The sequence below is a fragment of the Heptranchias perlo genome, chromosome 8, assembly GCF_035084215.1.
Source record: "Heptranchias perlo isolate sHepPer1 chromosome 8, sHepPer1.hap1, whole genome shotgun sequence".
In the NCBI taxonomy this organism is placed as follows: Eukaryota; Metazoa; Chordata; class Chondrichthyes; order Hexanchiformes; family Hexanchidae; genus Heptranchias; species Heptranchias perlo.
Genome location: NC_090332.1, coordinates 72405058 through 72429804, shown reverse-complemented (window position 1 = coordinate 72429804; position 24747 = coordinate 72405058). Strand labels below are relative to the sequence as shown.

The 24747-nt window shown below is 40.8% G+C and overlaps 1 protein-coding gene across 2 annotated transcripts in view; it reads right to left on the bottom strand.

Annotated features, from left to right (window-relative positions):
• LOC137324688 (son of sevenless homolog 1) overlaps positions 1-24747 on the bottom strand; it is a 246303-nt gene that overhangs the window by 8882 nt on the left and 212674 nt on the right. Inside the window, exons 13-21 of one of the 2 annotated variants that reach the window (XM_067989282.1) lie at positions 23714-23817; positions 23379-23601; positions 22633-22752; positions 21669-21831; positions 18222-18339; positions 6552-6724; positions 5302-5418; positions 2852-3131; positions 113-157 (exon numbers count right to left, since the gene is read on the bottom strand). In XM_067989282.1, coding sequence (XP_067845383.1) covers positions 113-157; positions 2852-3131; positions 5302-5418; positions 6552-6724; positions 18222-18339; positions 21669-21831; positions 22633-22752; positions 23379-23601; positions 23714-23817 — 1343 coding nt within the window. The remainder of the gene's footprint in view (positions 1-112; positions 158-2851; positions 3132-5301; positions 5419-6551; positions 6725-18221; positions 18340-21668; positions 21832-22632; positions 22753-23378; positions 23602-23713; positions 23818-24747) is intronic. The other variant, XM_067989283.1, reaches the window with a different exon arrangement.

Here is a 24747-nt window from a genome sequence, read left to right as displayed (position 1 = left end):
GCTGTCGTCTATGTTAAAACAAAGCTGCTTTTTAGCATAAAGGACAGTGCATGGTCAGCTTTAAAAAGCCGTGCGGAGTATTAAATATGCAACATTAAAGCCCAATACTAACTTGCGCCATGGGGCAGTGAAACTGGGGCAAATATGGTATCACTGCCTGTGGAAGAAAATAGAGAAAAACTAAGGAAGGCATCAAGCCAAGCAGATTTATCCATTTTTACCATTTGCAGATATCAACTATGTGCTTCTTGATGCTGTCGGTCGTTTAAATTTATGGTGAAATAATTTGCTACTGACAGTATACCAGCAATTCAGAGACATTTGATGTTTAATTTTGGCACATTTTAGCACTAAAAAAATGTAGATAATACAAATATACTGCCCAAAATATCTTGGGGCGATGGGGAGAAATCAAATCAATGACATAAACAGACCAACAAATAAGAGGATCTAAAATCACTGAAATGTTTAAATGGATTTTACAATGGTTTCATAGCATTTAAAGTTTATAGAATTTAAATAAACTTATTCCGCAAAATAATTACAATTCAAAGCATTATATTTGGCACACCAGTGTTTAATTTCATAGCATTATATTTGGTACACCAGTGTTAAATACATAATCTTCTAAATGCTACTGCAATGGCTAGCTGTTGAAAATGTGTTGCATTTACATATTTCTCTCCAGGACATAATTGGATCTATTTAAAGTTGTACTTTATTTGGTAAAGATAAATAAAGCTATCAAATTCAAACTAGGTGGCACTGCAGTGCACTGGTGTACAAATGTGCTACATAACGATTCTCCACATGGTGAGCTCATAATTCCAGCCAGCTCGTTGGGGTAATGAGGGGAGAAAGTTGAGTAGATACAAGGAACTTCCAGAGAGGTAGGAAAAATTAGAGGATGTATTAATGCCATCTAGCGGCTGGTTCAAGCACCGGGGGGGGGGGGGGGGGCGGGCACAGGTTAATTGCCTTTCCTTTCAATTAGGCTGTCACATACTAAGCTCCATTAAGGGAAAACTAATTTACAAAAATTAATATAAATTGAGTATTGTACTATTATGAAAGCAAGTTCTCCATTTGGTGAATCTGATAAACATTCTATGATAAAACAAGTGTAAAAGCTCTCCAAATGTGTTACAAACTGTATTCTTTATATGAATACATGGAAGCAGTGCCCTTCCAAAATACTTGGGTTTAAATTACCATGGGGATCCTCCCAATCAACTACCGTAACTTGGGCAAAAGATCCGCAGAAATCTGGAGAAATGGCGTAAACTGTGTTCTACAAGTCAAATTCAAAGCTACCCTTGCAGTACTCAATGAAGTTAAGCTTGAGTAAAATGAGCTTCTACTTTCTACTCTCCCTCCTATAATATACCTAGGTACACGTTACTTCCTGATAGGGTTACTTAAAAGTTTTATTGCCAAATGAAAGAATTACCCGTCTTGATTCACACAAACTTAGTATATGACAAGAGTTCCAAAGACAACCAGAAGGAGAAATGTGCTTACTTCTGAGCAATGGTGTGGTGGAAAGAATTTGAGCGTCACCATTCCAAGGCTCTGAGCAAACATCTAAGAAAGCATTTCCTTCTTCCGGGGCACAAGACTGAAAAGTAGTTAGCCACTTGCATTCAACAGAGTTGTTGCCAGATAGGGACACAAAGAATCCCAAAGTTAATTGACTTCAAATACAATTAGATGAGTTGTATGTCCAAGCACTTATTATCTGGTTGAGAGTCCAGTTCTGGAAGAAAGGGCTTCATACTTTACAGGCCTATCTGACCTATAATTGAATACCCACTATGAGCAATATTCATAATCAAAGCAATGGACAGTAGACAGATATGCAAATTGACTCAGTTTCAACTTTATCACCTCTGAGACCAAGTTTGCAGTCAGACAACTTTGGTGATATTTGAAATGACAACTGCATCCTTGCCCTGGTGGACTTAGAGGGAGATCCTCTGACATTACACAGTACTGGAGTTTCTTTAGCACCTTCTAGTGTTGAGATTTTAAGGCAAAAGCTAAAGAAAAACTACTTGGCTGTGGATGAGTGTTATGCTTTCTCCTTGATCATATGAGACAAGCCTGGTCTTCAAAACAAATTGTCCCATAATCAGCTATGATATCCTCTTGTGTTAGATAAGTCTTGCCCTATAAAAAGTGAGCCTTTGATATACCCTTTTATTTTCCTTACTGGAATAAGCTTGATTTATACTCTTTCCAGCTCCTGTTCAAATATTTCCATAGTGGATCTACAGTTCTATTTGCTTCCCCCCCCCACCATTTAATCCGGGCAAGGTCCATTTCTAATCAACATAATTTGCTTTTTTCCCAGTAAAGTGCCCTTGTCCTCAACTTTTCTTTTTACCTTTCTATTATAATAGTGATCCTCGTTATATTTTGATTACTGTATCCCAAATGGTCCTCAATTTTAGCTTGCATACTTGTCAAACTTTATTTTCCCAGATCAAGTCAAGTAGTACTTCCTTCCTTGTTCAAGTAGCAACATAGTGATTAAAAAAACAATCTTCAACACACTGCAAAAAACTCCTCCTTCTCATGACAAACAATTCCCCTAACCAAGTCAATCTTTTGGATACTTGAAATCTCCTAAAATTGACTTTGTTGCTAATACATGCATCTCTAATTTGTCTACAAATTTCACCTCAATTTCTGTTTTACAGGATGATTAAAAACTACGAATAAACATATCTAAACAAAACATACAAACTTCAATGCCACAGAAGACAACCACTTCCACATTTACTTTTCAGTTACAAACCACTTTCAATAACTTTATTTTGAGACCAGTTATCAAAAGTAACTGACGTACTTGAATAGAATGGACTAGCTGGATCAGAGTCCCCAAACACACTGCAGACATCTGTTGAGCTGGATGCTGCAGAAGCAGGTGGTGGCGTCAGGGGTGTACGTGGGGAATTTGGTGCTGACGCTATACTCTCTGTCTCGCTTTCTGTGATTCGGCTGTAACTGATTTTCCGTGGTTCCTGCTGTAGTGGTGTAGGATGCCCACGCAGGGTGCCTGACCCTGGATGTCTGGGGTTAGATGGCCGGACACCAGGAGACTTCAGCGTATAATTAAACTTCTTTGCCTATAAAACAATGCAATTGAAAAGGTTGATTAGAAGAAAGTAAATGAAGTCACATTCCCAAAATAGAACTGTGGTAAAACAAAAGATCATCCCGAAAAGTCAAACTTTTATCGTAGCTATATAAATAGGGTAAGATTCTAAGTTATTTTGAAATATTCTAAACTCCAGTATTAAATCATCAAAAAGCTACTTGTTCCACAAAGTTCATTATAGTAAAATATTTCATTAGCTGCTGAATTTTTAAACACATATTTCCTAAATTTTTTTTGGAAAACAGATGTGTGAGGAAAAATAGTTTCACAGTGACATTGCCAGAACCAGTCTGCAACCTGTATATCACTATAATTTACTTAAAAGTAAAATGATAAAAAATGTAAATACGTGAGAAAGAGTCACATCATATTAATTAGCTCCCACTTTTAGTGATGATCATAACTCAGGTCAGTGTACTTATCGGACATGAATTGAATCTCATGGGTTATCAGGTATTTTCATGAATTATAAAAAAGTTAAAGAACAATTTATGTTTAGCTTAGTATTAATAGTAGATGTTTGCTTGCATCAGCTATCACCTTCGCGTTCTTAGGCAAGCTAAGCACTAACATGAAAAAAACTATTAGTAAATTTGGGAGGCCAGGTCCAGCAGAACTCTCCTTACCTACTGATTATACACCTTATGGACAAAGACTAAAAGAGTTAACTTTGAGCCATGAATGCTTCTCTTTTTTATATATGATTATTCTGTAGATTATCATTTTCTTCATTTAAATCTGCTTTCTAATTTTTCACAAGCCACACCTTGAAGACTTCAAATAAATTGAGATACTACTTTCTCCACACAAGCCTTAAAGGGAAACTCTAGTAAACCAACAGAGCACATCACTAAAGCTCATCTGTAACTGTCTGCTCTCCTGAGTGCAAAATAAAAATCTACCATTGTTTTAATAGAAAATGTTAAATCGCCCACTGTAGATAAGGCTTTTATCATTCTTTGAAAGAAGTTCAATCCTCACATATGAAATATGATCATCCGCAAAAAAAAATCACCAGAAACACATTTGAAGAAAATTGCAGCTGAGTGGTCAGGTGATCTTCCCACCCACTCTGTTGTATAAAAAGTCTCATTCTGGGTCATGCCTTCAGTTCTTTGTCCAGTGGAGGACTGATAACCAATTGTTTTGGCCTTAGAATTGGAAGCAGTAGCATTCTCTATTGATGGCACTGCCTGGTGACTGGCTTTATATCAGTACCAACTCAGCCATATGTGAGGCAAGGCTGTAGAGATACAAAGGTCTCTTTGCAGAAAGTTCAGCAGGGCAGGCAATCATTGACAACTTGGTACTTGCAGGGGCAGCAATGCTACAAAATGTTGTTCACTGAAGTCAAAGGCTTCTATTTCAATGCTACTGCAGTTGTTGAAGATATTCTTGAAGCAAGAGGCTGCATCAATGTTGACATCACTGAAATTGAAGTGTTTTCTGCTCCACTACCAGATGATACCAAAGTGGCTAAGAGTGTCATTTTTTGCCAAGTATCTCAGTTTCAGCTGGAGGATGTTGTACAAGTCCAAGCTTTGGAACTGCAACAATGCAGCATGTGACTGAATCAGTGCTGTTGTTTTGGACTTTGGCAAACCTAAGGTCTCTTTACATGGAGAATCAAGTGAAACCATTTTATCATGCAGAATCTCCTTTAAGTGAATTAAGCATTCTTAGTGAATCCTGCTTATTACATGTGTTGCACATCTAAAAATTAAGCAGGAAAAGTAGACAATGCATACTTTGCGTGGATCTACAGATATAGAAACAGAATGTTGGCATCCAATGAATTCAAGGACAAATCAGCTGGTGTGGATGAATCAATGTAATAACAGTCAATGAAGGCCTTAAAGCAGCAACTTTAACACAAAAATACATTGCATTGCTTCCAGTCTTAGAAGGCAAATAACTAAAAAACTTGAAGCTCTGAAATAATGTGCAAAACAATTGAGAAGCATAACAATGACTATTAGAATAAATAGTTCTTGAATGACACTCAAGTCTTTAAGGCAAATTGTCTCAGTGGTCTGCTCTAGTTTGGCTAATAGCCTATTTATTTGTAGAACTTGAATGAATGAGGATACATTTCTCCACACTATCAATATGAATAAAAGATGAAAACAAATACTTACAAATCTAGGCAAAGACCTGGCATTGCGAGGTTCTATTTCCAAGGACTTATTGAACAAGTAATCTGTAAATTCTTTCTCCAAAGTATTTTCCATTGGATTTAAATTTTCAAAAAACTTCTGTAAAATAAACAAAACACTATTAATTAGCAAAATGGACATGCTTGCCCAAAAACCTGTCAAAAGTAGCAACGGTGGTGGCTTATGGCCATACTGTGCACTTGCCTCAAAGATAAAAGGAGGTGGGTGGCTCAAGAGGATAAGTGAGGAGAGAAAATTGGGAATTGGAAGGGAAAGCAGGACAACAAATCCTCATATGAAATTATATAATATTTTTTAAAAACTCACCTATGTTAGGTATTTGACCTTGAAATTTACAAACAACTGCCCTACTGGAATGACTGTGCCAGTGTTCTCATCCACACACAATTTCAAAAGCTATGTTATATGAAAATGACATGGAGAGTTCAGCACTTCACTTCGTAGCGGAACAAAATCACTGATGTACAATTTATACAGGACAGTATATTATTAAAGCTGTACTTTATTTCAGTTCAGTTGAAGCACTCATCTTCGAGTGCTGGAATGCACTGAAAACAAACATGGGACTGGGTATAACAGCTGCAGTCATCCAGTCTTTTGTTTGCAAAGTGAAATATCTAATACAGGCAAGTTGAATTTTTTTTTCGGATAAGATTCACAATTTCTTTTCCTGGCTGCCTTGCCTGGAGTAACCATTAAAAGGGGCCCAAGGTTTCATCAGTCTGCCTAAGTTTGAAACAATGGCTGAGTACCCCAAAATTTTCTAGGCAGTTAAAAGTTATGCATTCCACATCCACAATTAATTCACTTGTCTCTCAGCTCGGCAAGTTTTTGTCTGAACTGCTAAATGAAGCATCGCACAGTATTGAGATGTTATTTGGGGGGGGGGGGGGGGTGGGCAAAGAGATGAAAGAGGTAGCGCAACTGTAAGAATTCAGTTCTCTGCATCCTGCTGGAATGCCAGTGAACAGCGCTAACAGCAATTGTAACTTGTGTGGTCTAGACTGTTCCACCTTGCATGCTGAAGGAATACATGTGATAGTAAACATGTTGCAATGGGAGAAAATAGAAAAAAATTGTTAAATTAAAAAACATATCTTCCAATATTTAATCAGTAAGTGAATCATTTATTCATTGAACTGCTGTTGCATAAAAAGTTATTCATGCATTTTTATCTCTTCTCCCATCATTCTTCCAACCCAAGAACTCACCTTAATGTCTTGCTCTACTCGTAAGCAATATGGCTGGTTTTGGTACTGCTGGATCTCTCCTGTTATTTCTGCCACTTTCCTTCTCTTACTGAAATTTATCAACTCTTTACCGTGTCTTTTCAGGAAATCAGGATTTCCTTCCTCAGTCTTCAAAATGTTAGTCAAATATATTCCTAAATAGTGAAATAAGTTGTCCGTTACTCTAAGTTAATCAATTAAATTTACATATTTAAAGCCTATAGATCAAATTAAGATTTAAAATATTTTCAAACTACATAGATTTTTCGAATACGGCTAACCTGTTTACAAAGACACAATTAGCGCTTTCTTCACGCTCATTTGTTGAGATAATTGTTCCCTTCTTTCAAGCCCGCCCCAAAGTTACACATTAGTCTCTGGCCGAGACGAAGCCCCAGTTTTCCCTCACTAGATGTGTGGAAGCGTCTTGCTTCCACGTGGCATCTTATGCTGTTACTGAGAACAATCCAGGCCTTCTTACTCATTTTTTTTTTCTTTGCTGAGGATACAAACCCTCTTATGCAAATTATTTTTCTCCTTAGTCTCCCTGCATCATTTCAGTGCCATGACTTGCTTCCTCTAATACTTTGGGCGTCATTTTAGCACCCGCTATCGGGTGCGTTCCTGGCGGGGGGCCTCCGCAAATCGGAGAATCCCGGAGCTGGACCGGAGCCCACCCCGAACCCGCGCACTTCCGGGTTCCCTGCTGACACGCGCGCGCGCAGTCCCCGCTGGTGAGAATCCCGCAGGCAATTAAAGCCAGCGGGATGCCACTTGAGAGTATTTTCCTTGGTATTTCAGGTCATTAACAGACCTGATTAAGGGATTATGTGAGGAGGGGTGGGATTTTAGAGCAAATTGGGACTGTTTCCCACACTGGGGGAAACAATCCCAGGTCAAATGGACGTGTTGCAGCTGTCAGCCTGTGGCAGCTGCAAAGGTCCATTTGACAGGTGGGGGGTGGGGGGTGGGAGACCCTCACCCATTGCAGGAGGCCACTCTGTCACTTGGGACAAAGTTTGGCCTCCACCACCCTCCTCCTGACAGTCAAAGTCACCACCTGCATACTTACCCCGGGGTCCGGAGACATGTACCTATCTTGCGGACCCCCTCAGATGTACATCTTCCGGATGGGGGCCGCTGTAGCTGCAGTCATGACCACCTCGGAGGGCGAACAGCATCACCAGCCTCGCCGTCCACCTCTGACACGTGGAGCGCCACAACAGAGTGCTGTGACACATCCACCTATACAGCAGGAGGGAGGGCTACCGCAGAGAGAGATGTGTCGCAGAGGGCACTACCCTTGCCACAGGGTCCACAGACCGAGGCTCAGCCTCCTGGACCTCTCTGAGCAGCAGTTCACACGGAGGCTCAGAGTCACCCGACATGTAGTTGTGGACATCTGCAACCTCTTTCATGCCGAGCTGCTCCTGGCTGGCCCGAGCACCATCTTCCTACCTGTCGCTGTCAAAGTCACCACTGCCCTCAACAACTTCTCCTCCGCATCCTTCCAGGGTGCAACCGGGGACATCGCCGATGTCTCTCAGTCGTCTGCGCAAAAGAGCCCAGCAAATACACCTACACCCACTCTGCAGTGACACAATGGGTGGCATCAGTTGTGGGTCCTCATAGTGATCCTCAGGAGAGGGCATTATTGCACAAACCAGACAGGATTCGCGAAGACATGGCAGTAGTGGTGACAATATAATATGTAATGTGAGTTGGTCAGAAATTAAATATAAGTAACACCCGTGACAAACCCTCAAACACCCTTGTGCATCCCCTTCATGCTCACGACACGTTTGCCTTACGCTGCCTACTGCACATATGTGATGCATGCCCTGTGGCTACAGCACAGGTATTGGCAGGTTGAGTGAGGCTGGCCGTGAAAGAGATGCACGAGAGGGTGAGTATGAGATAGAGCCATGAGATTGTATGAGGATTGGGTTGAGTGGTAGTGGCGGGATGAGTACTGGCGAGGTGAGTAGGTGCAGGTAAGATGAGGATGAGGTTTGAGTGGGTATGAGGGGTGATGTGACAGAGTAGTGTTGACAATGCTGAAGGAGATGTGGGGTGGGGGCAGTGATGTGGCAGACGGAATGTAGGGGAAAGACTACGTGTACTCACTTTGGCTGACCTACTGAGGTCATTGGAGCGCCTCCTGCACTGTATGCAGGTGGGCGATATGTTGGTTGCGCTGGTGACCTCCTCTGCCACCTTGAGCCAGGCCTTCCTGGTGGCAGAGGCAGGCCGCTTCCTCCCGCCCGCCGGGAGGAAGATCTCTGTCCTCCCCCTCCTCCTCACCCCATGTATTGATACCTGGAGTGAGGCATCATTAAACTGGGAGCAGCCTTCCCCCTGGGCTGCTCCATGCTGTAATTTTTCCTATTTGTTGCAGCATCTGTCAGTGGAGGACTGCCCCTTTAAATAGAGCGCCTCCAGCTGACAGATCGTACTGCGCATGCGCAGCCCGCCCGACGCGCAGATCAGCAGTGGGGAACCCGTAAGACAAGGTAAGTGGATCCAATTAGTGGATTGTCTGCTACAATCGCGCGGGAAGCTGACTAATTTCACCGGGCGCATTACCCACGCGCCCGATAGCCCCCCCGCCGAGAACCTGCAACCCTGCTAACATCGGGCCCTTTGAGTCAGTTACAAGCAGCCTGGGAATGATTTTCACTTTTTCCTCTAGGAAAGCACCACGCTTCCACTTGGCACTTCCATATAGTAATACGGTTGAGATTGGGAATGCGACAGTGTAGGAAAAGCAAAACCATGCTTCCAATGCAGCTACGCATTGAGGCTCTTCCCTATGCCGACCTCCCTACATGCTGTACCACCTGCTTCAATGAGAGCAGGATATTGCCAAAATCACAACGTCTAAACTGCATTGGATTTCTTATTTCATTTGTTTTTGTTTATAGACACAGAAATCAAAATTCTGATCAATTGAAAAGTCTGTATTTAAAGTAAGAGAAATTTATAAATAATACAATCTTCAAATGATTACTTTTATGTCAATGCATAGTTAGAACAGCCAGTTGCTTCTATTCCGACATTATGGCATTGTCTCTCAATGCATTAATTCATATCCAGTCCTCACTATTGTTCCATTACATGATTAGATACTTTTTATATTTAAGTGTACAATTACCAAAAATGAACTGATTTGAGACACCTACATGCTTAATTACAGCAGGATATATTAGAAGTATTTTTACAAAAAGATTTTAATTATAAAGTTTCATGTTAAAAAAGAAACTCCTTTATCTAAATTGTGGTGTGCCTTGCTTGATTATAACTTATTTATATTTTGTAAATGATACATTTTAATTGAACTGGCCAACATGTCATATTCTACTTGCAAGAATAGGTGAAGTTCCCATTATAAATGTATGACTTTTATTCCCATCTACTGTAAAAATATTCTTCAATAGAATGTATTGTTTAGGTTTAATGACCACATAAAAAGTATGGGATAAGGAAAGGCCCATCAAACTTATTTCTGTCATAAATAATGTACATTTTGAAGTGTCACGGATTCCATATCAACTATTTAAACTCCTGATGGAATACCCAATAATAATCAAACAGAACTCTTGGATATCAATCTAGAATCATAGAAAATTTACGGCACAGGAGGCTATTCGGCCCATCGTGTCCGCACCAGCTGAGAAACGAGCCACCCAGCCTAATCCCACTTTCCCGCATTTGGTCCGTAGCCCTGCAGGTCACGGCTCTTCAGGAGCACATCCAGGTATTTTTTAAATGAGTTGAGGGTTTCTGCCTCTACCATCCTCTCAGGCAGTGAGTTCCAGATCCCCACCACCCTCTGGGTGAAAAAGAATTTCTTCATTTCCGCTCTAATCCTTCTACCAATCACTTTAAATCTATTCATCCTGGTTATTGACCCCTCCACTAAGGGAAATAGGTCCTTCCTATTCACTCTATCTAGGCCCCTCAATTTTGTACACCTCAATCAAATCACCCCTCAGCCTCCTCTGTTCCAAGGAAAACAACCCCAGCCTATCCAATCTGTTATCATGGCTAAAATTCTCCAGTCCTGGCAACATCCTCATAAATCTCCTCTGCACCCTCGCTAGTGCAATTACATCCTTCCTGTAATGTGACCACCAGAACTATGCGCAGTACTCAAGCTGTGGCCTAACTAGTGTTTTATACAGTTCCAGCATAACATCCCTGCTTTTATATTCTATGCCTCGGCTAATAGAGGAAAGTATTCCATATGCCTTCTTAACCACCTTATCTATCTGTCCTGCTAACTTCAGGGATCTGCGGACATGCACTCCAAGGTCCCTCACTTCCTCTACACTTCTCAGTATCCTCCCATTTATTGTGTATTCCCTTGCCTTGTTTGCTCTCCCCAAATGCATTACCTCACACTTCTCCGGATTGAACTCCATTTGCCACTTTTCTGCCCATCTGACCAGTCCATTGATATCTTCCTCACTATCAACCACATGGCCTATCTTTGTGTCATCCGCAAATTTCTTAATCATGCCCCCTACGTTTAAGTCGAAATTGTTAATGTATACCACAAAAAGCAAAGGCCCTAGTACCAAGCCCTGCGGCACCCCACTAAAAACAGCGTTCCAGTCACAAAAACACTCATCGACTATTACCCTTTGCTTCCTGCCACTGAGCCAATTTTGGATCCAATTTGCCACATTCCCTTGGATCCCATGGGCCTTTACTTTTTTGACCAATCTGCCACGTGGGACCTTGTCAAAAGCCCTTCTAAAATCCATGTAGACTACATCAATTGCGCTACCCTCATCGATCCTCCTGGTCACTTCCTCAAAAAATTCAATCAAGTTAGTCAGACACGACCTTCCCTTAACAAATCCGTGCTGACTGTCCTTGATTAGTCTGTGCCTTTCTAAGTGACAGTTTATCCTGTCCCTCAGAATTGATTCCAATAATTTGCCCACCACCGAGGTTAGGCTGACTGGCCTGTAATTACTCGGTCTATTCTTCGCTGCCTTTTTAAACAATGGTACAACGTTAGCAGTCCTCCAATCCTCCGGCACTACGCTTGTATCAAGTGAAGTTTGGAAAATGATTGTTAAAGCCTCCGCTATTTCCTCTCTGGCGTCTTTTAACAGCCTGGGATACATTTCATCCAGCCCTGGTGATTTATCCACTTTCAAAGATGCTAATCCCATTAATACTCCCTCTCTCACTATGTTTATCCCATCCAATATTTCACACTCCTCCTCCTTGACTTCAATCCCTGTATCATCCCTCTCCTTTGTGAAGACAGATGAAAAGTATTCATTAAGAACCATACCCACATCTTCCACCTCCACACATAGTTTACCTTTTTGGTCTCTAACAGGCCCTACTCTTTCCTTAGTTATCCTCTCGCTCTTAATGTATTTATAAAACATCTTTGGGTTTTCTTTGATTTTAACTGCTAATATTTTTTTATGCCCTCTCCTTGTTTTCCTAATTTCTTTTTTAACTTCACCCCTGCACTTTGTAAACTCCTCTAAGTTTTCTGCAGTATTGAGTTCCCGGTGTCTATCATTGGCTTTCTTTTTCTGCCTTATCTTACCCTGAATGCTTCATGACATCCAGGAGGCTCTAGATTTGGCAGCCCATCCCTTTTTCTTTGTGGGAACATGTTTACCCTGAACTCCTTGAATCACCCCTTTGAATGTCTCCCACTGATTTACCTTCAAGTAGCTGTTTCCAGTTTACTTCTGCTAAATCACTTCTCAGTTTAGTAAAATTGGCCAATTGAAAACTTTAACTCCTGCTCTATCTTTGTCCTTTTCCATAACTATACTAAAACTAACTGTATTATGATCACTACCACCAAAATACTCTCCCACTGCTACTTCTTCCACCTGCCCCTCTTCATTTTCTAGAACTAAATCCGGAACTGCCCCCCCTCTTGTTGGGCTTGCTATATACTGGCTGAAAAAATTCTCCTGTATGCAATTTAAGAATTCTGCACCCTCTATACCATTCACACTGTTTGTATCCCAGTTAATGTTAGGGTAGTTGAAATCCCCTACTATTACTACCCTATTGTTTTTGTACTTCAGAAATTTGCCTACATATTTGGTCCTCTATCTCCCTCTGACCGTTTGGGGGTCTGTAGTACACTCCCAGTAGTGTGACTACCCCTTTTTGTTCTTAAGCTCAACCCATAAGGCCTCATTCGATGCTCCTTCTAAAATATCATCCCCTCCTCATAATTGTTTCCTTAACCAAAATTGCCACCCCCCTCTCCTTTTTTATCCCCCTCTCTATCGCGTCTGAAAACCCTGTAACCAGGGATGTTGAGCTGCCAGTCTTGCCTTTCTTTAAGCCATGTTTCTGTAATAGTTAAGACATCATACTGCCACGTGTCTATCTGTGCCCTCAGCTCATCCGCCTTATTTCCTATACTCCTTGCATTGAGGTAAATACACTTAAGGACTGCCAAACACCTCTGTTTATTTTCTAACCTTCGTTCCCTCTGTCTTCCAGACTCACAGTTTTCTGCCTTCCATTTCCAGTTCTGACTTTATCCCATCTGAATGCACACTCAGGTTCCCACCCCATGCCAAACTAGTTTAAAACCTCCCCGACAGCACTGGCAAACCTCCCTGCAAGGATATTGTTCCCGGCCCTGTTGAGGTGCAACCCGTCCAGCTTGTACAGGTCCCACCTCCCCCAGAACCGGTCCCAATGCCCCAGGAATCTAAAGCCCTCCCCCTTGCAGCCATGCATTCATCTGCTCTATCCTCTTATTTCTATTCTCACTAGCGCGTGGCATTGGGAGTAATCTGGAGATTACTACCTTTGAGGTCCTGCTTTTTAATCTTTTTCCTAACTCCTTAAATTCTACTTGCAGGTCCTCATCCCTCTTTCTACCTATGTCGTTGGTCCCAACATGAACCATGACCTCTGGCTGTTCACTCCCCCCCTGCCCCCCAGAATGTTCTGCAACTGCTCAGTGACATCCATGACCCTGGCACCAGGGAGGCAACATACCATCCTGGAATCATGGCTGTGGCTGCAGAAACATCTGTCTGCTCCCCCAACTATGGAATCTCCTACCACTATTGCTCTCCTGGCCTGTCTCCTCCTCCCTATACAGCTGAGCCAACTATGGTGCTCTGGTCTGGGCTTTGGCTGCATTCCCCAGGGAAACCCTCTCCCCCACCAGTATTCAGAACTGAGTGAGATGCCCTCAGGGGACTCCTGAACTACCTGCCTGGTCCTCCTTGTCTGTCTGGCGGTCACCCAGTCCCTCTCTTCCTGCACTCTCTTAAGTTGCGGGGTGACCACCTCCTGAAATGTGCTATCCACAAAACACTCAGCCTCGCAAATGCACTGCAGTGACACCAGCTGCTCTTCAAGGTCCGAAACCAGGAGCTCGAGCTCCTCCAGCTGACGACACTTTCTGCACATGTGGTTGTCCAGGACACGGGAAGCATCCTGGAGTTCCCAAATGGCACAGGATGCACATTCCACGTGACCTACTTACACATCTTCCATTATTCAACCGTAGTCAGTTCCTTTCTACTGATGATGGTTCCATTATCACAGCAGCACTAGAATCATTGTGATCTATATACAGTATCTAATAACCATTGTCCAAACTTATCTCCAGGGCCTTCAGTCCTGTTCCAAACCAGATACACATATCCCGATTGAGTATTCCTCCTTAGGTCGTAACCAAATCATCACCAAGAGCTCCAACCAAATCATAGCCAAATTCCCATCTCCAATACATGGAAGTTCATTTGAACATATAACGCCCAAAATGTACAAAGTAAGCTAAATGTGGCCTTGCCAATGATCTATACAAGGCTGAAGTAATTGGCTTATAATCAATGGTCTTGTGATACAATGCAATACTTAACTTTCTATGAAGATAACTGCTTCATAATTAATTGAATACTTTCCACATATGGTCAATAGCACAACCTAAATCCTTTCCCATCTTTGGTACTGTAGACTTTCCTCATTGGGTTTCATGTTTTTTGTTCCACTGTGCAATACCGTACATTTATAATCACATCAAAATCAATAGGTCTTTCCTCAGTCCATCCACTTCAATTATTCCACACTCAATGGAATGTATTAACGCCCCTTGCACTAGCCACTTCAACATGTAGTTTGGTACCATCAACAAATTTCATATTACTTTTAGTACTCCTCCCCATCAGTGGGATGATGTGAACTGCAGGACACTCTGAATAGACCCATGCAAGATTCCACTAGTTACTTTACCAAGTTGAGCTTTTTCCCCATTCATTATGGAATCTATTTTCTATATCAAGCCAGTTCTTAATGCAGCTAACTAATTTCTAATTGATTGCACTAACTTTAATCTTCTTTAAAAACCTCACGTGTAAATTTACCAGACGTTTTCTGAAAATCTGTTTAAATTATATCCACAGGATAGCCTACATTAGTTAACAAATTCCAGTAGATTTATGAGCAATGACCTATTACTTCTACATTCTTGCTGACTACATTTGCCTTGATGACCATTCAACCAGCGTTACTCTAATTGGTCTATAATGCCTGGGTTCATATCTTGCTCCTTTTTTGGATAACATAGACATACTCTACTGCCCTTCCTTACATATGCTCTAGGTCATAGGTTCTCAAACTAGAGGCTGCAATTCCTAGGGTAATTCATGAAATCATTAGACTTTCATCCAAAGCTGACATTCTTAGTCCAATGAAGACATCATAGAAGTCCAGAAAATGCTGAGGACAGAAAGAAGTCCTGCAGGTTGTAAAAGATGCTTATTAGGACAGGCTGCGTTAAAAAAAAGATCTATCATGCTTTTCAGTTCTCTACTGTGCAGAATTCATCTGCTCCATCTATCTCCTCACACACAAGACCAGCTGCTATAGAGGAAGCCAGGAGGGAAACAAAATAGCAATTACAGATCTGAGTGACAAAGAAAAACCAAGGGACAGTGACAGAAACTGCTAATGTGAAAGGGAATAAAATCAGACTACAAGAGAATAAACCAGAAAAACTTCCCATAGTATCCCTACACATACATGGGGGTCCCTAAACGTTGTCTCTTGCCAAACTGTGCCTAATTTGTCTGCCGTCAGATAAGTGGGGTGTGTTCCTACAGAGAGTGTACGGTTCATATTATGCAAACAGAAACTCTACTAATATGGATTTCTCAGCAGTTTGGTTTGGAGAACATCGGTTTCTGCACGTCAGGCACCCTGCTGACCAAAACTGAAAATCGACTGACTTCTGAATAGCTTCCAGTCCTTACTACATTATGTTTTTTCTTCCCTGCATATCTGTTAAAGCAATTCCCCTCTCCTCAGGTCCTGTCCCCCTCCCTTTCAAATCTGCCGCCAACATCCCCCTCCTCAAAAAAAACACCCTTGACCCTTCTGTCCTTGCAAACTACTGCCCCATCTCCAACCTCTATTTCCTCTCCAAACTCCTTCAATGTGTTGTCGCCTCCCAAATCCGGGCCCATCTTTCCCGCAACTCCATGTTTGAATCTCTCCAATCAGGTTTCCGTCCCTGCCACAGTACTGAAACGGCCCTTATCAAAGTCACAAATGACATCCTATGTGTCCGTGACAGTGGTAAACTATCTCTCCTCATCCTTCTCGACCTGCCTTTGACATGGTTGACCACACCATCCTCCTCCAACGCCTCTCATCCGTCGTCCAGCTGGGTGGGATGCACTCGCCTGGTTCCATTCTTATCTATCTAGTCGTAGTCTGAGAATCACCTGCAATGGCTTCTGTTCCCGCTCCGTTACTTCTGGAGTCCCCCAAGGATCTATCCTTGGGCCCCTCCTATTTCTCACCTACATGCTAACCCTCGGCGACATCATCCAAAAACATGTCAGATTCCACATATATGTTGACGACACCCAGTTCTACCTCACCGCCACCTTTCTTGATCCCTCCACTGTCTCTGATCTATCACACTGCTTGTCCAACATCCAGTACTGGATGAGCCAAAACTTCCTCCAACTAAATATTGGGAAGACCAAAGTCATTGTCTTCGGTCCCCGCCACAAACTTCATTCCCTATCCACTGACTCCATCCCTCTCTCTGGCCACTGTTGAACCAGACCGTTCGCAACCTTGGCATCCTATCTGACCCAGAGATGAGCTTCCAACCACATATCCGCACCATCACCAAGACCGCCTACTTCCACCTCCGTAACAATGCCCATCTCCGCCCCTGCCTCAGCTCATCTGCTGCTGAAACCCTCATCCATGCCACTGTTATCTATAGACTTGACTATTCCAATGCTCGCCTGGCCAGCCTCCCATCTTCCACCCTCGATAAACTTGAGCTTATCCAAAACTCTGCTGCTCCTATCCTAACTCGCACCAAGTCCCTCCCGTTCATCCATCACCCCTGTGCTTACTGACCTATATTGGCTCCCAGTCCGGGAATGCCTCGATTTTAAAATTCTCATCCTTGTTTTCAAATCCCTCCATGGCCTCATCCCTTCCTATCTCTGTAATCTCCTCCAGTCCTACATCCCTCTGAGATCTCTCCACTCCTCCAATTCTTGCCTCTTGCACATCCCCAATTTTAATCACTCCACCATTGGCAGCCATGCCTTCAGCTGCCTAGGCCCTAAGCTCTGGACCCTTTGCTTTAAAATTATTACCCTCTACTTCTTTATTTCTTCTTTCATTCATTATATTTTCAGCCAATATTTTTTGACTGCACGTTTCCCCTCCCTCAATCAGCTCATATTCCTCACCATTGACCAATGAAAACATTAGTCAGTTTTATGTGCATCATTTCTGAGCTGTCGAGTCCCCAATTAAAATGGTGTATCGAGCTATTCCTAGCCTTTGTGACCACTTCACAAAATGCTGTCAGAAAATGCACTTCTGGTTATACCCTCAAGTAACTGGTTTTCTGCAGGTCAATGCATTTTGCTTCGACTTCAGCCACCATTATTTTAAGCTCTTCTATGGCTCTAATTTGATGCTATATTTTAAGCCAGGCCATTTAGTAGTGAAATCAGGAGGCACTTTCTCAAACAAAGAGTAGTGGAAATCTGGAACTCTCTCCCCAAATGGCTGTGAATGCTGGGTCAATTGAAATTTTCAAGACTGAGATCAATAGACTTTTGTTAGGTAAGCGCATCAAGGGATATGGAGCAAAGCAAGGTAAACAGAGTTGAGGTATAAATCAGCCATGATCTAATTGAATGGAGGAACAGGCTCGAGGGGCTGAATGGCCTACTCTTATTCCTTGCTTCCTACGTACCTAAGTAACTGAGTCACTATGTATCATACTTCAATCTCTCTCTAAATTCATCACAACTCCAATTTACTCTTCTTATAAATTTTAGATAGCCAGATAACCTATCTAAAATTCAGTCTCTCCATACTTCTCTCCCAAACTGACTCTCCACTTAATCCGACCGTGGCAAATAACCCCATATCATTTTACTCTAAATTATCCATTGTTTTATGTGGCCATATTAGGGCTAAGAAATAGCAATGCAGAAAGGACTTGAGTGGATAAAAATGAAAGTGGATACCAATGTAACAAGATTCATGTGGCATGTTTATCTCCCATTATTGCTGGTTACTATACATTAACGAGAATGCTTGAACATAACATCAGTTACCACAGAAAAAAAGGATAACAAAGCTTACCAAAGAAAGGCACACATGGAGGGTTGATGGATCTGAGTTTAGCCAAATACTTTTTATAGTGATCTTCACTCAATTCATGAGCCTCTTCTAAAATTTTCTTTTGTCGACTTGGTATTTGCTATGAACGTAAGCAATGCAGAACATACACTTAGAAGGTAGCATTGAGAAAAATCAATTTGGCCCAACTGACTTGCTTATCTCCCTACCCCAAATCTACTAACCTGGTCAATGTTCAGTTTGGACCTGATCCAACTGCCTTTTGAATGCTTCAACAGATCATTTACTGTACTAAGTCACGGTGTATCCATTAAGTCGATGACCAAGTATGAAGAAGTTATTCCCTAAGCCAAGGTTAGCTTGTGTTTTCTCAATTTATGATCATGTCCTCTGGTTTTCCATCTTGGTTTTGCAAAAATATGCTTCTAATCCAAATTCAGTCCCTTTGTTATTTTAATGCTTTGAGTTGTTTCCTCCCTTTCTTAAATCTATTCTGGTTAGAAAAAAGGGAATTAACTTATTTTACCTCTTCTCACAGCTAAATAAAATTCACTTTTGTTGCCATCCTTGAAGGTGGCAGGGCAGGTTGAGAAAGTGATTAAAAAAGCATATGGGATCCTGGGCTTTATAAATAGAGGCATAGTGTACAAAAGCAAGGAAGTCATGATGAACCTTCATAAAACACTGATTCAACCACAACTATAGTATTGTGTCCAGTTCTGGGCACTGCACTTTAGGAAAGATGTGAAGGCCCTAGAGAGGGTGCAGAAAAGATTTACTAGAATGATCCCAGGGATGAGGGACTTTAGTTACGTGGATAGAGTGGAGAAGCTGGGGTTGTTCTTGGAACAGAGAAGGTTGAGAGGAGATTTGATAGAGGTATTTAAAATCATGAAAGGTCTAGACAGGATAGAGAGAAACAGTTCCCATTGGCGGAAGGGTCAAGAACCAGAGGGCATAGATTTAAGGTGACTGGCAAAAGAACCAAAGGTGATATGAGGAAAAACTTTTTTACGCAGTGAGTGGTTAGGATCTGGAATGCACTGCCAGGGTGGGTGGTGGAGGCAGATTCAATCGTGGCTTTCAAAAGGAAACTGGATAAGTACTTGGAAGGAAAACATTTGCAGGGCTACGGGGATACGGTGGGGGAGTGGGATTAGCTGGATTGCTCTTGCATTGAGCTGGCATGGACTTGATGGGCCGAATGACCTCTTTCTGTGCTGTAATCTTTCTATGATTCTATGACTGTCTCGCACCTAGTGGTTTCAGACCCTAACTGCAATGTTGCCGTCTGCAGTTCAAGTCCCAAAGAGCAGAGTTCAGCAGGGTTAGGGAGGCAAAAATTTTACAAATATCATTCTTCAATGAGTTATCTCTTCTGTGACAATGTTAAGAATAATGCTCATGTCTTCAAATTATAAATGTAAACAATTTTACAACACCAAGTTATAGTCCAGCAATTTTATTTTAAATTCACAAGCTTTTGGAGGCTTCCTCCTTCCTCAGGTGAACGATGTGGAAATGATTTCCACATCGTTCACCTGAGGAAGGAGGAAGCCTCCGAAAGCTTGTGAATTTAAAATAAAATTGCTGGACTATAACTTGGTGTTGTAAAATTGTTTACAATTGTCAACCCCAGTCCATCACCGGCATCTCCACATCATTCAAATGATAAAGGCATTAAAGGATTGGTTGGTATGCCTGCGTCGTGATGTTACAATGTCACTACCAAAGGAATCCCCACAAACTCAGATTGGGTTTCGGAGATGCCAATGTGAATGTGTCACCAAATCCGAAATGAACAAGAGCGATTTGCTCTGTGTTCGATTGCTTGCGTGTAGATGCACCTTTACTTACCACGTTTCATCTGCTGACGTACATTGTGACAATACTTAAGTTTGGTCGGCTATTACAGCTCGATGCTTTTTCTTCACATTCTATTTTATAATCATATTTGCCATTTTTAGCATCAATATACATTAACTTTCACATTAGTTACAAGGTTCTTCAGGGTTATCTCAGCATATTCCTTTTGATATCTAGGAATCTAACATCCATCATATTAATTTTACCTAGCAATCCTGCTATGCTTTTGTTACCTCCAGACTCAAACATTCCAATGTTCTCCTGGCCAGCCTCCCATCTTCCACCCTCTTTAAACTTGAGCTCATCCAAAACTCTGCTGCACGTATCCTAACTTGCACCAAGTCTCGTTCACCCATCAACCCTGTGCAAGCATTGGCTCCAGGTCTGGAAACACCTCGATTTTAAAATTCTCATCTTGTGTGTTCAAATTCATCCAAGGCCTCGCCCCTCCCTATCTCTGTAACCTCCTCCAGTCCTACAACCCTCTGAGAACTCTGCGTTCCTCCAATTCTGGCCTCTTGTGCCTCCCCGATTTCCTTCGCTCCCACCATTGGTGGCCGTGCCCTCAGCTGTCTAGGCCCCAAGCTCTGGAATTCCCTCCCTAAATCTCTCCACCTCTTTCCTCCTTTAAGACTCTCCTTAAAACCTACCTCTGTGACCAACCTGTCCTAATATCTCCTTATGTGGCTCGATGGAAAATTGTTTCTGATTACGCTCCTGTGAACTGCCTTGGGACGTTTTGCTGAATTAAAGGTGCTATATAAATACAAGTTGCTGTTGTTGTAGGTCTTTAAAGAATTCCAATATATTCATGAGGAACTCAAGTTGACTTATTATTTCTCATTAAAAGCTTGTGAATTGCTTCCTCCATAATTTAATCCAATGTTTTATAATATAGATGTCAAGCAAACAGGTCTCTAATTATTAGGATAATCAGAATAATACAAAGAAATTTGAACTTTTGGTCAGCTTGTTTCCATGGCTGAGACTGGAAACTTGCCATGTAGGAAACATGGGCATGAACTTGCGTCCTCCCATCCTGGGCTGCATAAAAATGTACTTTCATCAAACCTTAATCAGAGTTCCAAATTACCATTGCAAAAATCAAAACCATATTTTCTATAATATCTCCAATGATTTTCTCATGCTAAAAGTGTAGAACTAAAACAATGTACACAATTAACCGTAGAATATTTACTGCATTCTCTGACAAACTATGGTTATTCATCATGATAAATTTCTATTCTCTGAGTATGGTATTCTACACACTAATTGCACCAGTCAGATCTAACAATTAGGAATCTTCATTTTCAGCAAGTGTATTCTTATGAGACCTCCCACATGATATCATGCTAATAGTTGTATTCCATTTTTTCTCAGTGTAAAAATCGCTTTCTTCCAAAAAAGGAAACATGAGAAGGAAAGTTTCCGTGTGAGTGTTATGTGCAGGGACAACTGAAATGACAATGGTCAATCACATTCTTCTGTCCTGCTTGTATTTACTCAAATGAAGTTTTCTATCCTTCAAGCAATTCTGTGCATCTCACCTATACAATTTATTTTGCACTTGGTGGAACCACATACCTCAAATGTGTGATCCAGCCTATAGACAGGAGATGAATTCATGGCACTGACCACCTCCAGCACTCCGTTAAAATTGTTTAGTTCCTGGAAAACCTGCAGGATCTCAATTATTCGACTGACAACTGCTGCTCTTTCCTCCAAGTTTTCAGTTTCTACTATGCACCTGAAGATTAAAAATGTATGAACTTTTTATGATTGGCAAAATCAAAATGCACGCACTTGTCCAAGTAAATACAAGGGAAAGCTTTAATCAACACTTTTTTAAAGCTTGGAGGTTTTAACTTTCAGCATCTGCATTAGTGTCACATAAAGACTATAAATTGGCTTCTTTTAAAACCATAGGGCACATGACTGAAAATTAATTGCTGAAAAACAATAAAACTATTAAAGATTTTCAGCAATAGAATACCACCTGCAACATGCAGCCAAAACTTTCAGAATACATTCACTAGAAACTTCATTCAAACAATGTAATGTATTTGGTGAAAACAAAAGATTGAATGTTTATTTAAAATCACAAATTTATCCTTTTAAAAAAAAAATCAGAATTCAAAATATTTAGGATTTTATGAAGTGTATTGATTGTTAATTATACTTCTGTAAAAATAACATCAGGTTTTGAGTCAGGGTAAAATAACAAATGTAATGTTTTACTTCTATATATACACAGCACTAACTAAATGAAAATCTATATTTATTCCAAAATAGTTTGGCAAGGTACCATGTAGGAAGCATATGGTATACCATGCACTGAAACCAGGCAGCGTCCCAATCAACAAAAGGAAGTCTGCATTAGCCTTTCAGTAAGCAAAATTATTAACCTAATTCTGTCTCAATATTAAGCTGTAACATAAGCAGTGTCACTTTATCCAGCTGTAACCTTACATTTTATTTTTTGCTTACGTATCTACACTCATGACACTGACATACACATCAACTATGTTTATATACACATATTCCTTACTTTTCAAACCACAAAGTGAGATTGGTAGTGTGCCGTATCATCTTGAGAAGGTTTGGAGAATTTATTTCTTTGTCGTCATTTGTCCATACACTTCCCACTAGTTCTGAAGGCTGAACAGCTCTAAAATCCAGATACACCAAAGCTTTTATCATTTTTACAGTTAAGTGAAACCTGTCAAATTCATTGGCAAGATAATCTGAAAATTATCACTAGGTCATTAAACTTCAAGTATTAATAAGCAGTTTAAACTTTATCAATTAGTTTGGTTTGATAAATCTTTCAATAGTACTTTCACCACTTTAAAGTATTACTACAATCAACTACATAATGAATTTCCTAAACAACTGCCTTGCCGAGAGAAAAGTTGGTCGATACTTTAATGCTATATTAAAACTAAAACAGCCACCGATGAATATCCTTGGGAAAACATTAAAACATCACTGCATTCAAACCATAAATTCATCATACATATTTGGTCTGAAAATTATTGAATTTTTACAAAGCTAAGAATTCTTCTGAACTGGCTTGAACTATCAATGTTCCATTAAAAAGTGACACAATTATATCTTGTAATTATGGAAATGATCCCTTCCATAAAACAGAAAGATATACAGCTGTGCTCACATTAAAACACTTTGTATTAAAATTTTAAAGATCTTATATGCACAAGCTTATTTGTTCATAATGAATTGTTTCTACATATCAGGGATATGCATATTCAACAGCACCGTCAGAAAAGTCATTACCTGTAAAGGTCAGATTCTAATAACGTTAGCTGCCGTGCAATTTCTATTGGATGCAAAGTTAGCAGGTCAAATGTTTCAATTTGACCAATTCTACTTATGTGCCATTCTATAGAAGGGGGCAAACTTTCAAATGTAATAGCATGCGATGGTCCATTTGCTTGTGCCTGTTTTTTCCTTAGGATGATTTTACTGATAGATTCAACCCATTTCTTCATGGCTTTACCTGCATCACAAAACAGTAGGAGTCACTGTAATTTTCTCCATTAATAAAATCCTGCTGTTTTTGTAGTTATTGTACGTTTTCTAGTTGCAGGCTTTAATTTATAGCTTCTTACCTCTAACTGTCCCAATGAATTCTTCTAGTTGATATAATAACTCTGCATCTCTTTCAAAATCATAGAAATGATGTTCCACCCAGTGTCGACATACATTCAGAACTCTAAGAGAATACAACAAAAAAAATTAAACTATTTTTGGGGAGTTTTACCCACTTTTCACAACATTACTGTTCAATACTCAGCTGACAGGAATAAACTTACTATCCTGCAATATTATATTCAACTGGCTAAGAACTTGCTGAAATCCATATAATATAATGGATTCCAGCAGGATAAAACATTAGCACACCACTACAGCCTTTGAATTTAATACTTTTATGCATCAGATGGTTAAACAGAGTCAGAATTTTAGAGGGAATGCAGGAACAGAGAGACCTGGGGGTGTACATGCACAAGTCTTTGAGGGTGGCAGGACAAGTTGAGAAGGCTGTTAAAAAGGCATACAGGATCCATGGCTCTATAAATAGAGGCCTAGCATACAAAAGCAAGGAAGTTATGCTAAACCTTTATAATTGTAAACAATTTTACAACACCAAGTTATAGTCCAGCAATTTTATTTTAAATTCACAAGCTTTCGGAGGCTTCCTCCTTCCTCAGGTGAACGATGTGGAAATGAAATCCTCGAGTAAACCTTTATAACACACTGGTTAGGCCCCAGCTGGAGTATTGTGCCCAATTCTGGGCACCACACTTAAGGAAGGATGTCAAGGCCTTAAGAGAGGGTGCAGAGGAGATTTACTAGAATGGTACCAGGGATGAAAGACTTCAGTTACATAGAGACAGTAGAGAAACTGGGGTTGTTCTCCTTAGAGCAGAGAAGGTTAAGTGGCAATTTGATAGAGGTATTCAAAGTCATGAAGGGTTTTGGTAGAGTAAATAAGGAGAAACTGTTTCCAGTGGCAGAAGGGTCAGTAACCAGAGGGCACAGATTTAAAGTAATTGGCAAAAGAATCAGAGGCGGCATGAGGCAAAAAAATTTTACGCAACAAGTTGTTATGATCTGGAATGCACTACCTGAAAGGATGATGGCA